Source organism: Hyposmocoma kahamanoa, unplaced genomic scaffold, assembly GCF_003589595.1.
Source record: "Hyposmocoma kahamanoa isolate Upper Pololo Valley unplaced genomic scaffold, ASM358959v1 180, whole genome shotgun sequence".
Taxonomy (NCBI): Eukaryota; Metazoa; Arthropoda; class Insecta; order Lepidoptera; family Cosmopterigidae; genus Hyposmocoma; species Hyposmocoma kahamanoa.
Window position 1 is genome coordinate 2,560,728 of NW_020653711.1, and position 22,552 is coordinate 2,583,279.

Sequence of the window (22,552 nt, forward strand, 5' to 3'; positions counted from 1 at the left end):
TTTTCAAACAAATCAACGATCGTGTTAGTTGTTACCATGGGATCTATAAGTTAACGGAAACGCTGCTTTATTTGAAAAAAAAAAAAAATACAAGCGATTTGAGAATCGAAAAAATAGTTTTTATTTCCAAAGTAAGCTAGACATTTTACAAAATTTTAGGTACACATAGGTATGGCATCACAGACACGCTTTGCCTTTGATTTAAGAGCTATAAAAGGTCGAGTCTTCATGCTACAATCTCCAATTTCGAGATTTTATATAAATTCGTTTTGAAGTTGTTACATTATTAAACGACTTTTGAGTTCAACGATATTTATCCATTTTTCGTTCTTTAGCCAAAGTCTAAAATCGCTATATAGGTAACTAAGTAATTCCAAATGATTTGTAGACATTCTTTCCTTGAACGAAACTCGGGCCTTTTCAAGGCAAGAGTGAATAGGCATTATATAGGATGCTCCATCGTCGACCTCATCGTCACTACACATCAGAAGAGATGAAGGTCAAATACACGCCTTTCTTTTTCTTGAAGAAAAAACACAAAGTCGAAGTAGATAAAAATCTATCTCATAAAATATAAATAATTTTGCAATTTCCTTTGTCTGTGTTGCACTTTCCTTTTAGTTTGTTTACATCAGATCAAAATCTAAGCCAAGAAACTCGACATAATTCTTGGGCATTAATATGGCTACCTACGTTTCCATAATCACTACCTAAGGCTATTGATGTATTTCATGAGATTAAAAACGACTATCACTCCCATGATGTCAGTGTATCCTTCGTGGTTCGTGTTCGGTGATGAATTGCAGAGATTGCTTTTGCAATAACAGTATCTGAAAGAAGAAAGATATTTTGAAACGGTCAATTATGAAACACTCACACACATCCTTTATAAAGCTAACCAATTTGTATTGAATTAAAAATGGAATGAAATCTAATCTAATATAATAATATGATAGCAATATCATATCATTATTACAAAATAATGTAATATAATAAAATAATGTACAATTTTTCCAAAAATGTTAAACAATATTCTCTTTGATTTGACGTTATTATTTTAACAGTAACAATGCTTTTATCGGTTACCTGCGAGACAGACTTTACTTACTGCAGGAATCATAGGAAATTCTCTGTACGCGATATATGCTATAATTGCTTTGTGTTGCCTGGTTCTTTGTCGTAATTTAAAATGTAATGTACCTACACAATTGTAAATAAATCATTTTGTAATGTTTTTGTATACCCATAGACCAATAACACAAGAGGACTGCTGCGCGATACAAGACAGCGTAGTCGGGTATTTAGTACCTATTGGTACACCAGATGTTGCGACGAGTATCAAATAGTAGTAGAGCTCCTTGTGAAAGAGTTCGTACAGGGAAGTACTGCAACCATACCTGTTTCTGACGCCAAGCAGTAATGTTAGCATTAATGTCGTTCCGGTTTAGGAGCGTAAAGGTGCTGGTGAAATTACAGGCACATGGGACTTGCCAACTTATGTGTCAGGGTGATGGGCACAGTGGCAGTGCCCATGACATCTTTGCGATGTAAAGCTCTGAATGGCACTGCAACTGTTATGGCCAGGCGTGTACGACAACCATCAGGCGCACGACTTGTTCGTCCCGTCACTTGATATTATAAAAAATAAAGCTATTTTTGTAACTTAATTTGTTTTACATTGCCGAGCTACAATTTATCAAACCTACTCTAATTTGTAGTGATTGATACCACATAAACAAATCAACTAAATGGCGCTTATTACACAGATTTTTATGGATAGTCCGGCTATTTTTGTATTTTGTTGAGGATTAACGCCATCTACCTATATAAGAAGCGTTCATTTATAAATTAGTTTACACAATTCCATCTATTCACACGCATATTTGTCAAAGTTCACAAAATAACTTTAGCTCGCAATCAATGTTTGAAATATATTACAAGGAAAAAACTAAACTTCATAAATTTCATACTAAAGATTGATATCCACGGCCATTTCATAAAATAAATTATTTCCAGGCTACTGATCAGCGCCATCTAGATATAAGACGGGAAAGTATGACCTTTTTCAGATTTACGATATATAATATAGAGATTAGCAGTCCTCTTGAGATTATAAGTCCAGGATTATAACTATTAATATAAATGGATACTCGCGTCACAAATGACGTAAAAGCCATGTGACGTCTGTTTATTTACCAGGATAGTCTACAGACTACCCAAAACGACTTTTTTTATTATAATATCAATTCACGGGGCGAACAAGTCGTACGCCTGACGGCAAGCTACACGCCTATCCTTAACAATTGCAGTTCCGCTCAGAGTTTTAAATCGCAAAGACCTAAGGGGCATTGCCACTGCGTCCGACAGCCTGAGATCATAAGTTGACAAGTCCCATGTGTCTGTAATATCACCAGCACCCTTACCCTTCAAACCGGAACGCAGTAATGCTAACGTGACTGCTTGGCGGCAGAAATAGGTTAGGGTGGCAGTACTTCCCGGGACGAACTCTTTCACAAGGAGCTCTACTGCTACTAGAACTACTGCTACTACTCGCAGCAGCACAATTATTTGGCCTCATTGAATTGATCTAACCAGTTAGTACATTGGTTGGTGTCGGGTTTGTTTTTTAATTAGTACTTAATTATCACTTCCTTTAGATAGGATAGGATGAAGGAATATATCCTGATGAAAAATTTCTTGTTAGAGAAGTTTGCGACCGAATATGTGTGAAGCCTCCAACCTGGTTTAACGCAGGTTAGAATCTAAGGCTTAACTCACATTGGCGCAGAGTCGAAGCGTCGCGTTGCGTCCTGTTTTTCAACTACGCATGGCGACACGCGTCGTCGTGTGACGACTCTCGCATTAGCGCGTCCGGATCACAATGCTGAACCAGTTCAGAGACTTTTGAACATTCACTGCGCGCAAGTATCGCACGGCGACGCGCCAGTGTGAGTTGAGTCTAAAACCCTCTTAGAACCTGGTGACGTATAAAAGTTGATGATATACCTAGTAGGCGTAGTCCTCTCTCCCTTATCGTCGACATCTTCGCAACCCTCTCTATAGGGCTCCATGATCTCGATCTTGGGCGACCATTGCCCATTCTCAAGGTCCTGGTACTCGTATTTTTGTAACGCGCAGTCCCGCAGAGTTCCGTCTATGCGATCTGTAATAATTTTATTGGATTCATTAAAATATTGTTCATCCTTGACTCATTATATTGCACTGAATTTGTCTGTTGTATTTAAAGGGTCTCCACGGAACCGTGGATTAGTAAAAAGTTCTCACAAACATTTAACTTCGCTTGTAATTTGTTTAGATTTATCAATTTAGCGTTAGTATGTAACATTGACAAGCTAAATATGTATGTATAATTTAGTAGCCATAGTTTAAATTCAACGCTACGTAACAATTCTGCCAATAATACTGTATTTAGATACTTCTAATGTACTAAGTATTGAATACGTCACTCAATTAGCAGTACCTAAATAACTTGACTTTGTTGCCGCCCACACTTTCAATGGATGATTTTCGGCAAGTAATCTCTAGGCTTAGAAATAGCATCTATTTTTGCTTAAGTGTGTTATCTATTGCGTTATATTAGTTTTTCAATTTTATAAAAGTCAAGTGCACACATTTTTGTACGCAAATTTGTTTTGCTAGCTTCTTAATAACACCTATTAGCATTGTTGTACTAAAGGAGAATGTTGCTAGCATTTTTAGAAACTCCAGCAAGGACTAAATTTAATCGAGTTTACAACTTACAATATGAACTACCTTGATTCAGTTTTTCTTTTGTTTTTCGTATGTTACCCAATTTTTTTTATATTAAATTACACTCCTTCGGCGCATCAAAGTGGGCTTTCCTTGCTCAAACACAAATTTAATTACTTACCTCCATTCTGTATATCGAGATGAAAATCCTGTTTAACACACATAGTAGAGTAGGGACAGTCGACAATGAAGTCATCGGAGTAGTCGAAGTTCTGACACAGACGCTTGGTTGTGTTGTAGTACTGCCCCGGAGGCGGGTTGATGAAGCATTGGTAGCACTGTAGCGAAGACACACCTAAAATTGTTAAAAAACAATATTCTTATTACAAATGTTGAATTAATTTTAAATTTGTTTGTCTCATAGCTTTTAATGCACTAAAAAAAAAGCATTTAAATAATACAGCATTGAAGGTAATGTTTCTAATGAGAAATAACCTGTTTGGATAACTATCTTTTTTTATCAAATAAAATCAAAAAGAAGACATCTCTAAATTGAGTTAATAAGTACCTTGTATATTACTTTTGATTTGGGTTAGGTCGGTAGTTTTCTGCTATTTATATCCTAGATGCAATGCATACTGTAGGTAATGCGAATCAATCCCAATTCTTCAACTTGCAAGCCAACTTGCTGATGAAAAAAAGTGAATTAACGTTTTTTTATTTAATGCGAACTTATAGCAAATGCACCAGCAAGTTGGCATAGCGGCTATTTCTACTATCTAGTACTTGCCAATACTGTTGCAATACTATTACTACTATTACATTGTATTTCATTTAGACGTAAAGTATCAATTAATTTGTTATAAGGCTAATTCTCATATTAGTTTGCTGTATCTAATTTCAGTGACAATTTTTATTGAAATATTAGAGAATAATATCATGAAGTATTACTTAATATTCGAGTGTGGTAATCCTGAAATATTATTAAATATTTCATGATAATATACTTAAATAATTATTTAATAACAATTATTTAAGTATATAAGTATTCGATTCGAATGAATATTTAAAAAATTGCATGATTTAATTCCGCCTTCCCCTTTTCATCATCGGGGGACTTCACGTAGGCTGGGGTTCCACCCTTATGTTGTGAATATTCCTAGGATTCGCACGAAGCGTTACGCTTCCACATTTATACGTCGAGCGGGTAGGGAGCGGAATTCTCTGCCTGTGGACGTATTCCTCGAACGTTATAACTTGGACCCTGAAAGGGTCGTAAAGGTAAATAGGTATTATTTAGGTGCGCATGCATGAACACGTCGCCACTTTCCATCAGGTGAGATGGAGGTCAAATGCGCACTTATTTTTGTATAAAATAATTATAATAAGTAGGTATTGACGCCGAAATTAGATAGACGAAACTACTTTGAAAATTACCCAAGAAATTTTTTTAAATGTGAAAATAGTGTATTTATTTATTCTCATAAACATTTGCTGCGCAACGACCAATTTTGTTACCTTTTTGGCCTTCTCATTAAAAATGGACTTTTGCTTATTTAGATATGCTCTTCGTTATATATGATTATTGTAATGTTTGCACATGTTACACCATCATAAATACACTTCATCGTTTCTACTAACTTCTATCTACGAGTACCTATTAGGTTTTGTCCGCTAGACACACGAAGATTATATTTCTTTAGCAAATGCGCAGTACCCTTGTTAACGCAGTTTCGTCAATATTTACAACGCATGACGTTTAGCATCATATATACATTTTTAAATGAATAAATAAATATTAGACAACATCACTTACGTCGCTGCGATCCCAAAGTAAGTAACCAAAGCACTTGTGTTATGGAAATCGGAAACAACGACGTTACCACAAACACTCAGACCCGAGACAATATGGAAAAGTTAGCTTTTCTACATTGAGTCGGCCGGGGTTCGAACCCTGGGACCTCATAGACGACGACACCATGAAAACCGGTGTTCAAGCCACAAGACCACAGATACCGTCAATTTTCAATTTATTGATTTTTATTGAATATCACGATGTTTACTACTCATTTATTTTTGTTTATTTATTTATTTAAGTATTATATGGACAACATGAATTACAATCAATTTATATTGACAAGAATTAATTATGATAATAATATATCGATGCCTTACTTTCTTAAACTCGTATCGTATAAAGAGTGATTGTTCAGAAGATGGCAAAACTTACTATTTATTTTAAATTTCTTGTCAACGGTGTTAATTTGGATGCATTACTTTAAGAATAGGTAAGAGCCAATGTGTGAATATGAAGGAAATGTGATGAGAAATCAGCATGCAAAATTTGTATATACAATGCATTTTTTGCATTTCATTTACTTTGTGCTTTACAATACGAGTTTGAGAAAGTAAGGCGACGTCATGACAAAGTTCTGTACCAGATTGGATTCCTACTTACGTTGACACATCATTGTAAAGTAACAAGAAAGATCTATTGTTCATAATTTGCCAATAATTTACTTATTTAGGAATAATTTACTTATTTTACTTACTTAGGTATTTAAGTGCTAGGTGAGTTACTACTTTTTTAAATATTCTGGATCTTGAGTCAATAATATCCAAATCGGAGTTTTTCATACATATCCCGTTGTAAAGGTGACACATTCTTATCAGGGGATTATAAAAGAAAGTGTTATACGTTCGTAAGTAAAAATTATTGTGAAATTACTCCAATAGTTTAATGTAATTTATTAATACAAAGATTGAACACAAACAAAAATTTCTTCGATCTGACAGGACTCGAACTCGCGTCTGTATGCCAAGCTAGCCCAACAACAACAACAAACAAACCGCTCTGTCAACTGAGCTACAGATTGAGTCAGCAGAGTACGAATTTCTCTGTTTGTTTCAGATTTTTTGTATTGGGTTTTTTCGGCTTTATCGCCGTAAACGACACCTGTGAGAGATCTATAAGAAGTTTACTTAACAGGTACCAGAGACTGATGTGAGATGTCGCTGTCTTAATTGTAATATTGATTTTTTTTTCTTGTTTGGTTGTTTTGATTGTTTTACTCGCGTCAAGTAGTTGTTTTTAGTGATTGGATCAATTTTATAAAGACCAAGGTGGTAAAATTGCCAACTCCATGCTTTAAAAATCTTCTTAGGTGCAGTCAATATCACGCGAATAGCTGAGATCAAGTACTTCACATTAAATTCCACTCTACGCCACTTAGAATAAGATTATCTAAGGTACTTTTGAATGTTCGTGTACGTAATTTTTTTTACAACCATTGATTCTTATTTGAAATTTTAATATAAGCTACCGATAAGTATCCCTTCGAAGTTTTTAGCATTTTTTAATTTTACAAAGTAATCTTGTACCGTTTTTACATTACAAAATGTTTCCACTAAAGGTACTATAGATATATTTTAGCTTCACTGATACAAAAGAATATACTCTGGTGAATCATGTTGCGTGCGGTAAGGCTCCCACGCAGATTTAATTAATGTATGCTGAGTTGAATGAGCAGTAAAAGAGCCTTGTCCTACACTCATGGTTTCTTATGTCCTGTTTAACATGGCTAATATCAAGGCTCGGAAATTATTATGCCTTATGGATTATTAATGGTATACGTTATAAATTACTTGACGACCTCGGTGATCCAACGGTTTACACGTGTGGATGCTGAACGAGGGTACTGGATGACAAAAATCTATGGCTGTGGCCCGTTTGGTTCTTTCAGGTTGTCTTGATCAATATTGTAAATGATTCTTCACAAACATAACTCGTACATAAATAGATTATGTACCAGTAATTTTTCCTTTGTTCATTATATTGGTTTTGTAACAGGAACAATAATTCCTGCTACATTACCTGGTTTTGTAGTAGGAATAACTTTTCCTCTTACAATGCTGGTAATGTAAATTGGTTATGTACGGGAAACAATTCAATTCCAATCCAATTCTTCTTCATCTTTGTCTTTTAGCTTAGTTCCCTTTCTGGATTTCGGCAGTATTGAGTTTGGGCTTAAGAATTTTAGAAGCTATTGTAAATTCTGTTATAATAATATGAGAAAGTACAAGCTTATTCACAACAAAACTACAAATATTTCTTTACAAAGAGTAATTCTTAGAATTTTTTACTCATTTTTCACAGGAAACCTGCCTTACAAATAAGTAGTAGTGTTTAATGCATGTGACGGTTTCAACGGTAATGAAATAAAAATATGTTTGAATTAGGTCTCGGTTGCCGGTAGGAGCAATTTTGCAAATGATTTTTTCTAAATTGGTTTTGATTTGGGTATACTGGATGAATTCAATAGTACTCATAGTACAGGGAAAGTTCAATACTGGGTAATTGGTATGCTTGTGTTGAACTTATTATTATAAGTATTATTACCATTTTCATAGACTGCTTTTTTTCAATTTAATTTAAGACATAATTATAAAAAAACCGACCTCAAAAGTTGCCAAGTTTTATGAAGCCTATTAACGGAAAATGAGTGAAAGCTAATGAATCCGGATTCATTCCCTACTTTGCCACCCTTAGAGATCGAATATTTTTTTCAAATATGAATGGGACCGCTACTGAGTACCCCTTTCTATAAAAAAAGAATTATCGAAATCGGTTCACAAATGTCGGAGTAATGTACATAAAAAAATACAGTCGTACTGAGAACCTCATCCTTAGGCAACTGATTGAAATCCGTTGACAGCCGTAAAACGAAGATCGCCGAGGGACTTTAAGAAAATAATTATACTGTATTATTTTAACTACACTGTATTCTTAAAAACTCTTTAAAAAAATACTTGTGTATCAACTACGGAACGTAGTTAGTTTAGGCGAGGTCTAAATTTTGAAATGCGAGCTGTTACCAAGTCGTCCTTTGTAGACTTTTTTAGTTGAAAAGGAGTTCTTTATGGGACAGTAAAACGTAATTAACCAATTTTAAATTACTAAATTGCACAATCGGGTAGTTTTGGAAAATATAATTTCTAGTAAGCTACGTCGCTTTAATTTATGTATGTACATTGTTAGATCAAAATATGTATATAATAAGGACTTGGATTTTGTTGCTATTCGTGCAGAAGTGCTGCAGTGCAAGTATAGAGTATATGCTAGGCACTGATGACACTGAGGAATTATACGAGGAACGCGATGAAATAGCTGAAAATAATGATGCAAACGTGGATGCGCGGAGGAACGTCGAAGACAGCGAGGGAGAAGATTCCAGCTTTGGAGATATAGTTTTTGCTGATGCTTCTGATACTGACTACTACGATGATTCAAAAGTAACCCGAAACTCTAACAGTACCACCGATGAGGTCTATACTGATATTACTTCTAACCATAGTCAAATTGACGTAATAGTAACAGAACACACGACAAGAGTGTCACTACGCCCGGAAGAAGTATTTTTTGAATATCATTACGATTATTACGAATCCGATTCTCCCCGTTATGATCCACGTGGCACTAAAAAAATGCACACAACATCAAAGTACCAGCCCTCAGTAACTAATAAAACATTTGACACATTTAGTGAACTCTTCAACTTAGAGTCTGTAGCCGAGAACCTACTTTTCAATACAACGGATGAACCATTTCAAGATACTTGGTACGTTATCGAAGATTATCCGTGCTGGAAATTGCCTCTGGTATTTGGAGAGATTGGTCAAACTGCATCACATTTTGAGCCCGAAACACTAAAAAGAAGGTCACCTGTATTTCAGATGTATCCAAAATGTCTTAAAAACGTTATAACTGGTAATGATACTGTCGAGAAACTGACACCTAGACAGAATAATATTCAATACAATGTTAACAAATGGTGTCGCGTTGCGCCTTGCTATGGCGATCATACCATGTGTATGTTCCCAAAAGGGGTAACCAGTGCTTTTTGTGGCCGAGGATATACAGTCTCAGTGCCACCTGTCAATGAACAAATAGCTTTCATATTCTCACTAAACTCTATACGAAATGCGGTAGCTAGTGGAGATAAAAGCCACTTACATCCGCAAATACCACGTGTGATGGGTGCTACAAACATGAAGAAAATTTTATATGATCACGAACTGCAGCTCATGGCAGAGAGATGGCTACTACAGTGCTTGCCGGGACCTTCCCCGTGTAGCTCACTTGACAATGCATTCGTCACTCAATTAGAATGTACCAAATTAACTACTCATTGCTGTACAGAGAAGCATGTTGTAACCCAATGGTATAATAAGTCTTATATTATTTTTTTTCCCTTCCCTTTTCAGTTGTAAATAAATAATCTTTTATTCTTTCAGCTCTCCTAAGGCAGAATGCTTCGTGAAACCTCTCATAGGGTGCCTTCACGAGTGGTTTTGGAAAACAGAACGGAGAATTAGTAAAATGAATATAAATTGTGGATATATTGAATCAAATACATTCAGCACAGTCCAACTACTTTGGGCGAAGACACAAAAAGTGGGTTGTGCTTATGGTAATCTAGGGAACGGCGACGTCAGGGTTATCTGTAACTTTTCTCCCGGTGCACCCTTTTACCTTGAAGTGAAATATTTATGCGGCATTATATCCCAAGCCGACAATAGACCACTTTTACCTAAAGGAAATATTACTGATATAGAATACTTAGCCCGTTTAGGTTTCATTCTGCAACGAGAACAAAGTAAACACAATCTCAATTATGTTGCACATCACACTGATGCTCTTGTACAGTTTTTAGATAAGTTTAGTAGTACTACAAAAGCGTGGGGCGTCGTTGCTTTACCAAGTTTATATAAGGAAGGGTGGATACGGAAACAGTTACACATGGTCGAAAATGGTACCAAAGGATTGGTAGCCCGCTTAGTAACTCAATATACATTTAAAGAGAATTCGTTGGCCAGATGTGATTCAGAGGAGCCAATTTTTGAAATCGGTCCTCCAGGTTCAAAGTGTAAAGAGACGGGACACAGACATTATGCTCTGTGTTACGACTTCATAGATGTGGTCCCAGGTTACCGCATGATCGCCTTACTAGCTTCAATACCTCTTTTCACCCTCATTTTGTACGATCTATTTAGTACGTCTATGAAACAAACTAATTAAGAGCTAAAAATTGGTTGTTTAAGTAAATTTTAATTTGAATAACAAGACATTGCTATACAACGTCTTAATTTTCTGTCACAGCTTCTTCAGTACTTCGTTAAGGGAAATCGGCAGGCTTTTGTAAAACCGTTACATTTGCCACTACACCATTTCTATTAGTAGTACAAAAGCATATCGCTTAAAGGCTTTGTTTTATCGCTAACACTCCGTATCGTATTCCACGTGACAGTTTTGACATTTCCTAAAAGTCTTATTTCATCGCACTTATCAGCAAAATCTATTCATTAGTATAAATGCACTTAACGACAATGAAATGAAGAAGAAATAAAGTACTTTTTTCTTCAGCTACCTCAAATGATATCACAATAGAAAAAAAAGAGACAACGAAATAAAAAATTGGAATGTAGGGGAAAATAAATTTGGAAAATAAAATCGCAAACAAAACAAAAATTAAATTAAAAAACAAATAATAAATGAAACATTTTTTTCTGATCTAAATTGTGTATTTCAAACAAACCACCGTTACGGGTCCTTGCAGGTCCCGTGGTCACGGTTGTACTCAAGAGACACTGAAGTCAACCGCCACCTTGGGACCTGTAAATGGCTCGAAATGTTGGTTTGTTTGAAAAAACAAATATACGCGATTTAGATACGAAAAAATAGTTTCATTTGTCGAACTTGATAAATAACCAAGTAACACCCAAGTTACTGTTATTAGAGTAACGTAAAGAAAGTGCAAGTTGCCGTGACCGTTCAAGTTATTGCTTCCCGTTTGTAATCGCTTACCGGTAACTAGAGCTGGAATGTGTATTTTTTCAATTATTATTAGAAAATTTCACTTTTTAATTGCACATTCTATAGCCGTTAATCTACTAATTATATCAAAAGTGGCAATGTGTGAAAACCTAGTACTGTTCCGATTTTATCAAAATGTGTCATCATCATCAACCAATTTATACACCCCACTGTTAGGCACGGATCTCTTTTCAGACGAGGGTTTTTAGGTCATGGTCCGTCACGCTAGCCCAATGTGGGTTGGGGACTAAACACGTTTTCCGAGAGTTGTTCACCTTCTTCGATGCATTTTTCATCACGATGTTTTTTTTAAGATTTTCAAATTTCAATTAGTTCATATTTCTTAATAACAGTAACCTATGAGGTAAATTAGTAGAAACAAATGGTATACAGGTTGGCTTATGCAAAACGTTTAAGATTTTCAAATTTCAATTAGGTCATATTTCTTAATAACAGGAACCTATGAGGTAAATTAGTGGAAACAAAGAGTACTATACAGTTGGCCCGGAAGTGATGGTCAACACGAAATGAGGATAGCGTTGAGTATTTCGAATAGATTTGACTACTACATTGGGACCCGGAAATTGATGGTTCAAAAGTTATTCAACTTTTTTGTGTTTTTTGGAAAAATCACTAAGTGCATCCCTAAAAATATTTGAAATAATTAATCATTCCTCCTCATTACGCTTTGACCATAACTTCCGGAATACCTTGTATTTGCACTCTCGGGCACATAATTCCATCCACCTTGCATTTTCAGTATTAAATGACCTGAGCTGAACCAATACTTGTTGTATAAAAAACGATTACATAATTTTGAAACTGCTACCTATACAAAATGTTATATAAGTCCTTGTTGAAAATATGTATTTGTTAAACCGGAGAAAGCCTATTCTTCGATGCATTTTTGTATAATTTTTATTGTCATAAGTTTGTGGCAAAGGTAATAGATGATATTAAGACGAAAAGGATAATATTATGCTACTGGTTCTCCCCAAATTGCTTACCTTTTAACATTGATCCTTATTTTTTGATAAGTTTGTGACAAAGATAATAGTAAAACATTCTATAACTATTTTGCTGATAATAATATGAAAGTGAATAGGCATTATTTAGGTGTGCAGCTATACACAAAATAGGCGCCTCTCAGACGTCGATTTGCGGAAACTAGCCCGTTGCACCAAGTACCAAGTAGGTGTGCAGCTTGCGCTTTATGTCGCTCTCGCGCTAGTCGCGCTCTGTCGTACTCGCCCTATAGGTGTATTCGAGGCAAATTAAAGTTTAAACCTTTTCTATCATTAAAAAAATCAATCACTATATCGTCGAGTATAAATAAAATGAAAAATCTGGATTATGAAATTCCATTTCGGTAATTTACTGGCCAAATCAAGTCCGCGTAAATGTTATGGCAACAAAATTAGCATTGTTTAAGGGAATCTACTGTTATCAGTCCGTAGACAACATTAATTAATGCTTGCTGTGCAAAAGTTAAAGTCGTAGCCATTGAAATAACGAAGTAAAAACGTTAAATTCCTCTCCTGTAAAATTTGGTTTAATTTAGAAACGCGCCTTTTTTCAGACATACGCCGATTTGCGCCATCTCCGACAGTATATAAGTAATATTTCTAAGTTTTATGATTATAATGTTAATTTCTTGAAGTAATTACTTTTTTATAGAAGAATAAGTGCGCAATTTTACATCCATTTCACCTCATGGAAAGTGACGACGAAGCATGCATGCACACTTTAAATCATAGTTTCTGCTGAAGAATTCTAGGTAGGTCTATACCTAGCTATGTAGGGGCCTCAGAATTGCAATTGTAAGGTGCTAGTACTGTCCAGGGTGTGCTACCGCTTTTGAAAAAAAAACCCGAAATATCTAATAAACTACACTACAAATACATTTTTTTTCCTAGTGATTTTTTGTGTTGAGCTAATATAAATAATACGTGTTTTCAATAATTTTTAATGGGCGCTGAAATTTTTTTATCTTGCCTATGTAGGCGGTGACCCAAAAAGTTTGGGAGCCTGTGCTTTAAATAGTGCCTATTCACTCTCGTCTTGAAGAGGCCCAAGTTATAGCGTTCAGAGAATAAGTCTGCAGTCAGGAAATTCCACTCCATAGCCGTTCGCATTTTAAATATGGAAGTGTTAAGCTTCGTGCATATTTTTGGAATATCCACAACATTCTACAAATATTATGATAGGGTTATCTAGATCTAGATTTATAATAAGGTAAACCCTGAAACCTGATCAAGAAACGTCCTTTAAAACTTGAAAAATCCTTCATTTCTATACGTGAATATTATAAAGAAATGTTCAGATGTAGCCACAACAGAGAAGACCTTGTGCCCAGTTGCGGCTCCACAAATAACTACTATAACAAGTAATACAAACCTGTATCTAGGAATGGCAGTATCGCTGCAAGTGCTAGAAAACATGGCTCCATACTTTGACAGTTACTGGTTAGTTTTCACAATTTCCGTTTTTGCTTCGTTGTCTCGCTTTCAATAATCTGTGAACAATACAGTTGTATTGGTTAGGTAATTTTAATTTGCAAAATAACTTTGAACTTACAAACATGTCGCTGTTTTAAAATATTTGATAATACTATGTAACAAATTTTCAAAAAGGTTCTATTTTTATTTTGACAGTATTTGTATCTGTTAAATTGAGAAGTATGTACAAAAGAATAGATATAATTTTGCGTTTGTAGCCGTCACAGTGGTATTCACATAGTAGTATTTACATAATCTCCCATGAGTACACATTTGTAGATTTTTAATTGAAATATGCGATTGATTTGAAATGTAATATATATTAATAACGCACACACTCATAACCCCGCACTAGGGAAACCCTGAGTCGCGGGCATACACATAGACACACAAATCACACCCAAACTCACGAGAGAAATAAATGTAAGCCATATAAATATTTCTCCTGACCCGGGAATCGAACACAGGAACTCTGCGTTACAGACCAGCACGGTAACCGTTCGGTCACGGAGGCAGTTAATGAATGTTTCCTTCTTGTCTTTATATAAAGACAAACCCGAAAATTAAAGTTTTTCTCATGTTTTTATGATAGAACTAATTGGAAAATAATGTTGATAACCCAGTACCAAAAATCATGTTATATTGTATAATTGCTATAAACAGAGTTAGTGGAGTTCAGTAATCTCTGTTTATTGTTATTTTCGCTACAGTGCATTGAACTTCGATGAATCGGTATTAACCGAAACTACTTTTTAAGTCCATTGCTCTACATTATATTGTTTATAAGATGCTCTAAATGTTATGGTTCATGGAAATTGATAACTCTTTCTTAACAACTTTATAAGTTATTGTCAACTTGAGATCGAATAAAACAATTACAGAAATGGATTACGTTTTACGAAGACACAGTAGATTTTGATTTCCGTAATCCACCCTGGAAATTGAAACTTATCTTTGTTTCAGAAGTAATTTTACTCTGAAAATCGTTACATTGATTGAACTCTACTACTCATTCGTAAATAGAATTCCCTTGAAAAGAATGAGTAAGAACCTCCCTAGAGTTGACCTTTGTGCTATATTTGCACACATTTATTGTTTACACATTTGCAATATTTATTAGATCGCTACTACCTAATAGAGCTAAACGGGTCACTGCCATGAATTTTTGTCTTCAAAAATAGTAATATATATAACATATAATAGTAGTAATATAATATATAATAGTAAATAAAAAGTGTGTCACTATAGTTTCCAAATGGAAATGAACAATTTTTTCGGATCTAAATCGCTTATATTTAAAACATAAACGTTTCGGGCCCTTTAGAGTTCCCGTGGTCGCGACTGATATGATAAAGTCATCAACCAGTTATGTCTAATATTAAGGCGGTTTGCATTTATATTAAATTACCTACATATTAAATTAACTAGCAAGCAAATTTTGAATGTCAATCAGAGTTTTTAATCTGTTTCAACACTACGTATAGGACCCCTAGTACTACTATTGTTTGTCAAATAGATCTCATCAGCGCCTAATCGATGACCTTCGTGATGAGTGGCTTGCACACGGGTTTTAATGGTCACCATCTCTCGGTGTCCCGTATACTATCCCCGGCCAGGTCGATATAGAAACTAACTTTTTATATTGTCTCGGGTCTGGGTGCTGGTGGTACCGTCGTTGTTTTCGATTTCCATAACACAAATACTTTTGATGCAAGATGTCTAATATTTGTTGTCTAATATTGCACAAAACAATACCCAGCAATCGAGTAATATAGCACCTTCCAAACCTACTATCGATATCTAAATGGATTTCAAAGTCGTTGTTGTAACATGTGTTCCATAATTATTGTGTACCGGCGCAGGCACAGTCGTGTTCTGTCAAGGTCCTAAAAACTCGTTCGCTCCCTTTCTCCGGTCAACTGGGTTTAGTTTTAAAGCAATATCGACTTATAAACGAGGGTTGTATTTAAACGTTTCCGCTTTCAAAACTGCTTTAAGATTTTATTTCATTGATAAGGTTTGACTGAGCGAGATTTTTTTTTGCCTGAACCTGGTCCTGTCAGGTGTCCACTTTGAATCAAGTCAGGTGCTGTGTCTATTTTAGTCTATACAGGTGTAACAAAAAGTTCGCGTATGTTTCATCTGATACTTAGAATGTGATGAAGATTTCCATAATATTGACCTTAGAACTAAGTCCAAACTCATGGTACCACGTTTCCGTTTAACTAAGGTAAACGATTTATGGGGAACTGTATACGTTTTTACAATAAAATTCCGGAGCATATATTAAGTTTACCTTTTCCTAAGTTTAAAACTTACTTTAAAAGTGTTTTAATTGAAAAATCATATTACAAAATTGTAGACTACGTGTTAGATAAAGGTGTATGGAAAGACAACGTGAGTCAAGATTCCGCCACAAATATGATTCAAAATGTATTCTATAGCATCTAACTTTATTTGAAAAGAGCAGTCCCTAGAGTTAGTTTCTTGCTTGTTCTTCTCAGTGAGGTCAGCGTAGTGAACGAGCTGTAGCTTAAAAAAATGACGTTTTCAAGTGTAAAAATTTTACCTATGGAATAAATGATTATTTGACTTTGACTGGTAACTTTAGCAAAAATGAAAATGTACATTTTACGAAAAATAAGTGAAGTACTATTTTTAGGGATCTTACATTTTTCGAACATTTGGGGGTTTTATATTTCACTACTTCTCTTCTTAATCAAGAACAGTGGCCCTACTCTCGAAGCACGAAATTCGTAGTTACTGCAGCTGTTTTTGCATTATGGATAACCTACGGAACTACTCCCGAAGTCCGTCAACGAAAAGACAGACCCGTTCGAAACTGTCAAATCGCGTTGTCATACATTCTTAGTTTAGTCCCAATCGAAACGCAAGTATTTAGGTCATATAGTGCCCCAGCGTCCTGATTTTGATTCAATTTGGAATCGATCCGATCGGGCAGTCTCGAAATCAGACGGGTTCCTGAGCGAGAAGGTGAACCTGATTCCTACCTATCTTTCTAATTTGTGAGTTAAATCAACTATTGTTCCTATTAGAAATGTCGGCCAGCTGTGAATCGCAATTATGCGCCTCGACTCGGAAAAGACGCAGTTTCCGAACGGGAGAGGCGATCAAAATCAAGCTGCTGAACAAGAACCTGACTAAGTGGCGAACATGTCACAATTTGGGATCCAATACGTTCTCTAAGGAAAAATGCCAAGCCGAGATTGAAATATTACTTATTTATCATATTTTATTTTGTTATAGGAAATGAAAGTATTTTTCCGGATTAAAATCGCGTATATTTGTTTTTTTTTTTTCAAAACTTTCAAGCCCTTTACAGGTCCTATGGTCACAGTTGACATGGGACCCGTAAAGGGCCTGAAACGTGGATTTGTTTGAAAAAACAAATATACGCGATTTAAATCCGGAAAAATAGTTTCATTTCCTATGTGTAACAATCGCGAAAACCTAAGAACTCGATATTTTATTTTGTTTTCTAATATCCTATTAAGTAAAAATTCCTATTATATTTAGAAAACGTATGTATGGTAAATTGGAATGTTCTTCGGTAAATAAAAAATTAAGTTCTTATATATTTTTTTATAACTATAGTGCAGAATAGCATTAATATTAGATACAACTGATTGATATCTTTACCATCTTAGCCAACCGTCCTCACGGAATAACGAAAAAGTGGACCGTGACCGTTGGACCTGTAAAGGACCCAAAACTTTGGTTTGTTTGAAAAACCAAATATACGCGATTAAGATCCAAAAAACAGTGTCAGTTACAATGTGTAGCAATCGCGAAAGCTTAAGAACTCGAAATGTCACGTAATTAGTAATTTTATATTAAATTCCAATGGTAGATACAATATTATATGAAACGAAGATTGGGGAAAAATAACTTTTTTATCTTTGGCTGTTGGCGCAAACCAGTTCCGTTTTGTGAAATGTCAACGTGTGTCTTTGTTGTTTGTGTACGCCCAGAAAAACTGTTGCGGAGACAGAAATAATATTTCATGTACGCCAATTTTTTATACAATACCTGCTGTCTACCACCTTGTATACCACAAGGTGTATTCGTTAAGTGTGCCCAGGTGATTATTCCATAAATATAAGAGATATCAAACAACTTTAAACTGATATCGTATGTACGTTACCTAAAGAGTAAATCGATCAATAACTTTTTTTAAATAAAACTACATACATCCAAAAGACATTCGAAGACAGACAGAAGAAGACATTCGTAGAGAGGCTTTAGTTTTTCTCCTGTAAGAGGTAACAATAAGTTAATAACAGGTAATAAAACTATAAATAAAGTAGTAAAACTTTAATTTTGTCTTCTAATTGAACAAAAATATAATGGCATAGACAATTATTTGGTCAAGTTTGAGTTGTCCATAAAAATGAATAAAAAAGATCACATTTTTTTTAGTGCTGATCGACTCAGTTTCATGTAAGAATCATTTCATTGTATGAGACGGAAAATATAGCAGCAGAAGTGGGTGAAATTTAATCAAATGTTTTTTTACACAAAATGAATAAATAATAGCCTCAATTATGTACAACTACTTTGTTTGGTTTTAATCAAAAATCTTTTTTAAAACCAAGAACTGACGAAATGGAAATCATTATTGTTTTAAGAAGTTTGACCTCTCTCTCAATTTGCAGTGATGAATGCAACGTTTCATCATCACTTTATATCAGTCGATGAAGTCAATATTCATTGGAATTCAAACGTCGGATCAATAACGTTTTATGTTCGATCATAACATCTCCTTGACTATCACGTTTCCTTGGACGTTAAGAGTTTCATTTTCTCTCATTGTTGCATTGTTTAGTTAACTAGGTATTTATAAAACCATTATTTAACGTTTAACGACTGATGCTACCATCGATGTTGTCTATTTGTAACTTAAAACCGTAAACAATTATCTATTCCGCTGTTTTACAATGAAAAGAAACACTGTATCAATACTTTGCAGTTGCACTTTGCTTTGTTGGGGAGAACGCTGGTCTTCTATAAAAAGTTCTTAGTTCGCGTCCCATCAACAAGCACCTACACAACAACCAAAGAAAAAGCTAATGAAACCCACCCTGCATGACGGAGACTATTCATACTCTTCTTTGAAGATATATAAAGTCTACAATGCATATTAAGCTTGCATGGTGAACTATAGCTAAAACATGATAAACAGTGCAAATTATATGAAACGATACAAGTTGCAATGCAATATTTTTTTTATAATATCAAGTGACGGGACGAACAAGTCGTGCGCCTGATGGTAAGCTACACGCCTGTCCATAACAGCTGCAGTACCACTTAGAACCTTAAATCGCAAAGAAAGGTACTGCCACAGCGCCCGTCAGTCTGAGACTTTAGTTGACAAGTCCCATGTGCCTGTAATTTCACCAGCACACTTACCTTTCAAAACCGGAACACAATAATGCTGACATTCCTGCTTGGTGGCAGAAATAGGTAAAGTGGCAGTACTTCCCTGAACGAACTCTTTCACAAGGAGCTCTACTACTACTAAAAATATATTCTAAAGGAAAAGCTCTATGTTATTTAATGCAAAGTAGCTTAGGCACCTGCAAAAATTTTAAATCAATAACAACTATAACACACTGTCAAGTTGTGATTTCACGTAATTGTTGTAATTTTCGAATTTTTTGCACATACATAATGGTAATTTTCTTTGCACATGTAAAACCCTTTGGCGTTTCTCTTAAAGCGAGTCACCGGAGGAGAAGCGGGAAAAGCTGCTTTGCTAGATCAAATGGTGTAGATATTTATTATTAAATAACGGTCTTACGAAAACTATACGATCCTATATCTAAGGATATTGTCTCGATCATATAAAATCCTGAATATAGGCTAAAATAAAAGTCTAAAAGGAGTTATTTAAGAACAAAATATCTTACTTTGCATACGATTTTTATATGGAGATAATACTCTTTAATTACTATAGAGAACCTGCTATATTTTGGTGTTCAACTGAAGCCATACCGTTATTAAAATCACATTTATCCCAAAATTGTGTGTCGTTAAACCGATGGGCAATTTTCAGCCCATCGGTTTAACGACACACCGCGCCACCGTCAGTTGCCATCGGGCGCTGGTCGACGACGGCCCTACATCGAATTTACTCCGCCTGTTCTTATTTTATTCATGTTAATTGTCAGCGCGTGAATTGCGGGACGCGCGTGGCGTTTCCCCACACACACATCACCTCCTAAAATGCAGGCTTGCATTGAAATACCTCACCTTAATGTCTAAAATTACTTCACAATTCAAATTCTTATTTCGTCGTTCACTATACGACCATGTTTTGTCTTTCGTTGCTCATTTATTTTTTTAATTTAATTTACATTATGTTCTTTTTTTCGACACCGAGTAAAATTACGGTTCACTGAGCACCAGGGTTACCTGCCTAAGTATAAGCAGCTAGTGATTGCAGTTGATAAATAAATTTATCGACTACCGACTGAATATTCATTACGGTTAAGCAATAATTACCGAACTTACTTCATTTCAAAGTAAATTACGATTTAATATTTTTTTTACAAATAAGCGTCATCTTGAAAGAATAAGATTGTGTCCTGTACTTTACGAATTGTTTTTGACGCCAGCGGTCAATTGTGAAAATGAAAAGATAGAAGATAATAATGCAATTGTTAACCATTAGAACGTTAGAACATTCGCTATTCATGCGTTCTGCAACAGTTTAGTTCCTTTCACAAATCTATCGATAAAACTGTCGACAACGACTACATGACTATTTGAAATTTCACTTAAAATGTCAACCTTGCAAACATTCTGTACAAACTATTATTTCTTACACAAACCGACTTGTATTCTTAAATTTAGGTATCCTTTCAATTTCTTACAAATATTCGTTCGTCAGTTAGTTAAATGTTTTTGCCTGAAACTTAAGAACATAGAACACGATTACAGAAATTTGACACAAGTACTTTATGTAGATAACATTTTTATAAAAAACCGACCTCGAAAGTTTCTGGAATAACAACTGTTTGCCAAGTTTTATGGAAATCGGTTAACGGAAATTGCCGGATTCATCGCGTAATTTGCCACCCTTAGAGGTGGAATATTTTTTTCAAATTTGGATGGGATCACTACTGAGGTAACCCTCTTTCTAACAAAAAAGATTCCTCGAAATCGGTTCATAAATTCCGAGTCATCGCGTAACATACACACCCAAAAAATACAGTCAAATTGAGAACATTTTCCTTTTTTTGAAATCTGTTTAAAAAGCAGCCTTTTTGTTTGTTTTTGTGACTTTAACTTTATCCATTTAAGAAAATTGTGCTCTCAACTACACGCAATGGCCATTATGTCCAGTAATTGTTCTGTTCATACTTTAATGTATAATTTTATTCTTGGTCTACAGCTAATCTCTTACAGTTATAGACCGGACTTACATTTGCTTGATTATGTCATAACTAGTCAGTGGCAGGTGAAGGCCACTGCAGATTATTTAAAAATACATTTACCTTCTCTTGAACTCAAGTAAGTATGTACATACTTATCACTGAGTAAATAAGAGATTGCATACATAAGACTGATACATAAAAAGAGAGCAGACGTAAGAGTCAAATATTACTCATGAATGTGTTTTATTGTAAATACAATTAATCAATTTAATTTAGTTCAAAATTTTTAATAGTACCACCCAGATCTTTCAATCGCAACGATCTGAGAGGCACTGCCACTACGCTCCTCACACTGAGACATAAGTTGACAAGTCCCATGTGTCTGTAATATAATGTCTTTTCACTCTCGCCTTGAAAAGGTCCAAGTTATAACGTTAAGGGAACAAGTCTGCAGGCAGGGAATTCCACTCCATAGCCGTTCGACATATAAAAGTGGAAGCGTAACGCTTCGAAAGAAAGAAAGATCTTTGAAATATCCACAACAAAGCGGTGGAAACCAAGCCTACGCCTTGTCCCCTGATGATGGAAAGGGGAAGGCGGAATTAAATCGTGTAATTCCATCGCACACTCTCCGTGATGTTGTTACTACTCGTATTTTAAAAATAACCCAGTATAGGTAGTTCGGAAAAAGGTGGTTTGCATTAATATTAGACAGAACTAGTTGATGACCGAGATAGTCAGCCGTGACCGTGGGACTTGTAAAGAGTCCGTAAAGGTGACGTTTAGATCCGGAAAAAAAAAACCGTTTCCTATCCAATGGTGTGTATGTTATCATTGTGAACTTGACATACGTGCCACTTCTAGGCACAAGACTCTAAGGTAAGATTTCAGGCCAGAATCCACTACGATGACCCAATACGGGATGTCAAATTCCGTTGACAAATTTTGTGAAATTTTTCCGACATAAAGTAAAGTTTCTGATGAAACGGTTTCGAATGTTTTCCTTTATCTCAAATTTAACTCAAATAAAACCGAATAATATTAATTTAATTCCAATAATTACAATGGCA

General features: G+C 35.1%; 3 protein-coding genes across 3 annotated transcripts in view; 2 read left to right on the forward strand and 1 right to left on the reverse strand.

The window, feature by feature from the left end:
* The window catches only part of LOC113225910 (rabankyrin-5), a 104,974-nt gene that overhangs the window by 33,113 nt on the left and 49,309 nt on the right, over positions 1–22,552 (forward strand). The window lies entirely within an intron of this gene.
* LOC113226043 overlaps positions 73–22,552 on the reverse strand; it is a 37,775-nt gene continuing 15,295 nt past the window's right edge. The window contains exons 2-5 of the mRNA XM_026458547.1: positions 13,982–14,099; positions 3,893–4,066; positions 3,007–3,163; positions 73–830 (exon numbers count right to left, since the gene is read on the reverse strand). Coding sequence (XP_026314332.1) covers positions 707–830; positions 3,007–3,163; positions 3,893–4,066; positions 13,982–14,033 — 507 coding nt within the window. The 5' untranslated portion in view covers positions 14,034–14,099 and the 3' untranslated portion in view covers positions 73–706. The remainder of the gene's footprint in view (positions 831–3,006; positions 3,164–3,892; positions 4,067–13,981; positions 14,100–22,552) is intronic.
* Positions 9,034–10,993, forward strand: LOC113226042. Its single transcript, XM_026458546.1, has 2 exons — positions 9,034–9,932; positions 10,006–10,993. The coding sequence occupies exons 1-2, from the start codon at positions 9,196–9,198 to the stop codon at positions 10,787–10,789; spliced, it is 1,521 nt and encodes a 506-aa protein (XP_026314331.1). The 5' UTR covers positions 9,034–9,195; the 3' UTR covers positions 10,790–10,993.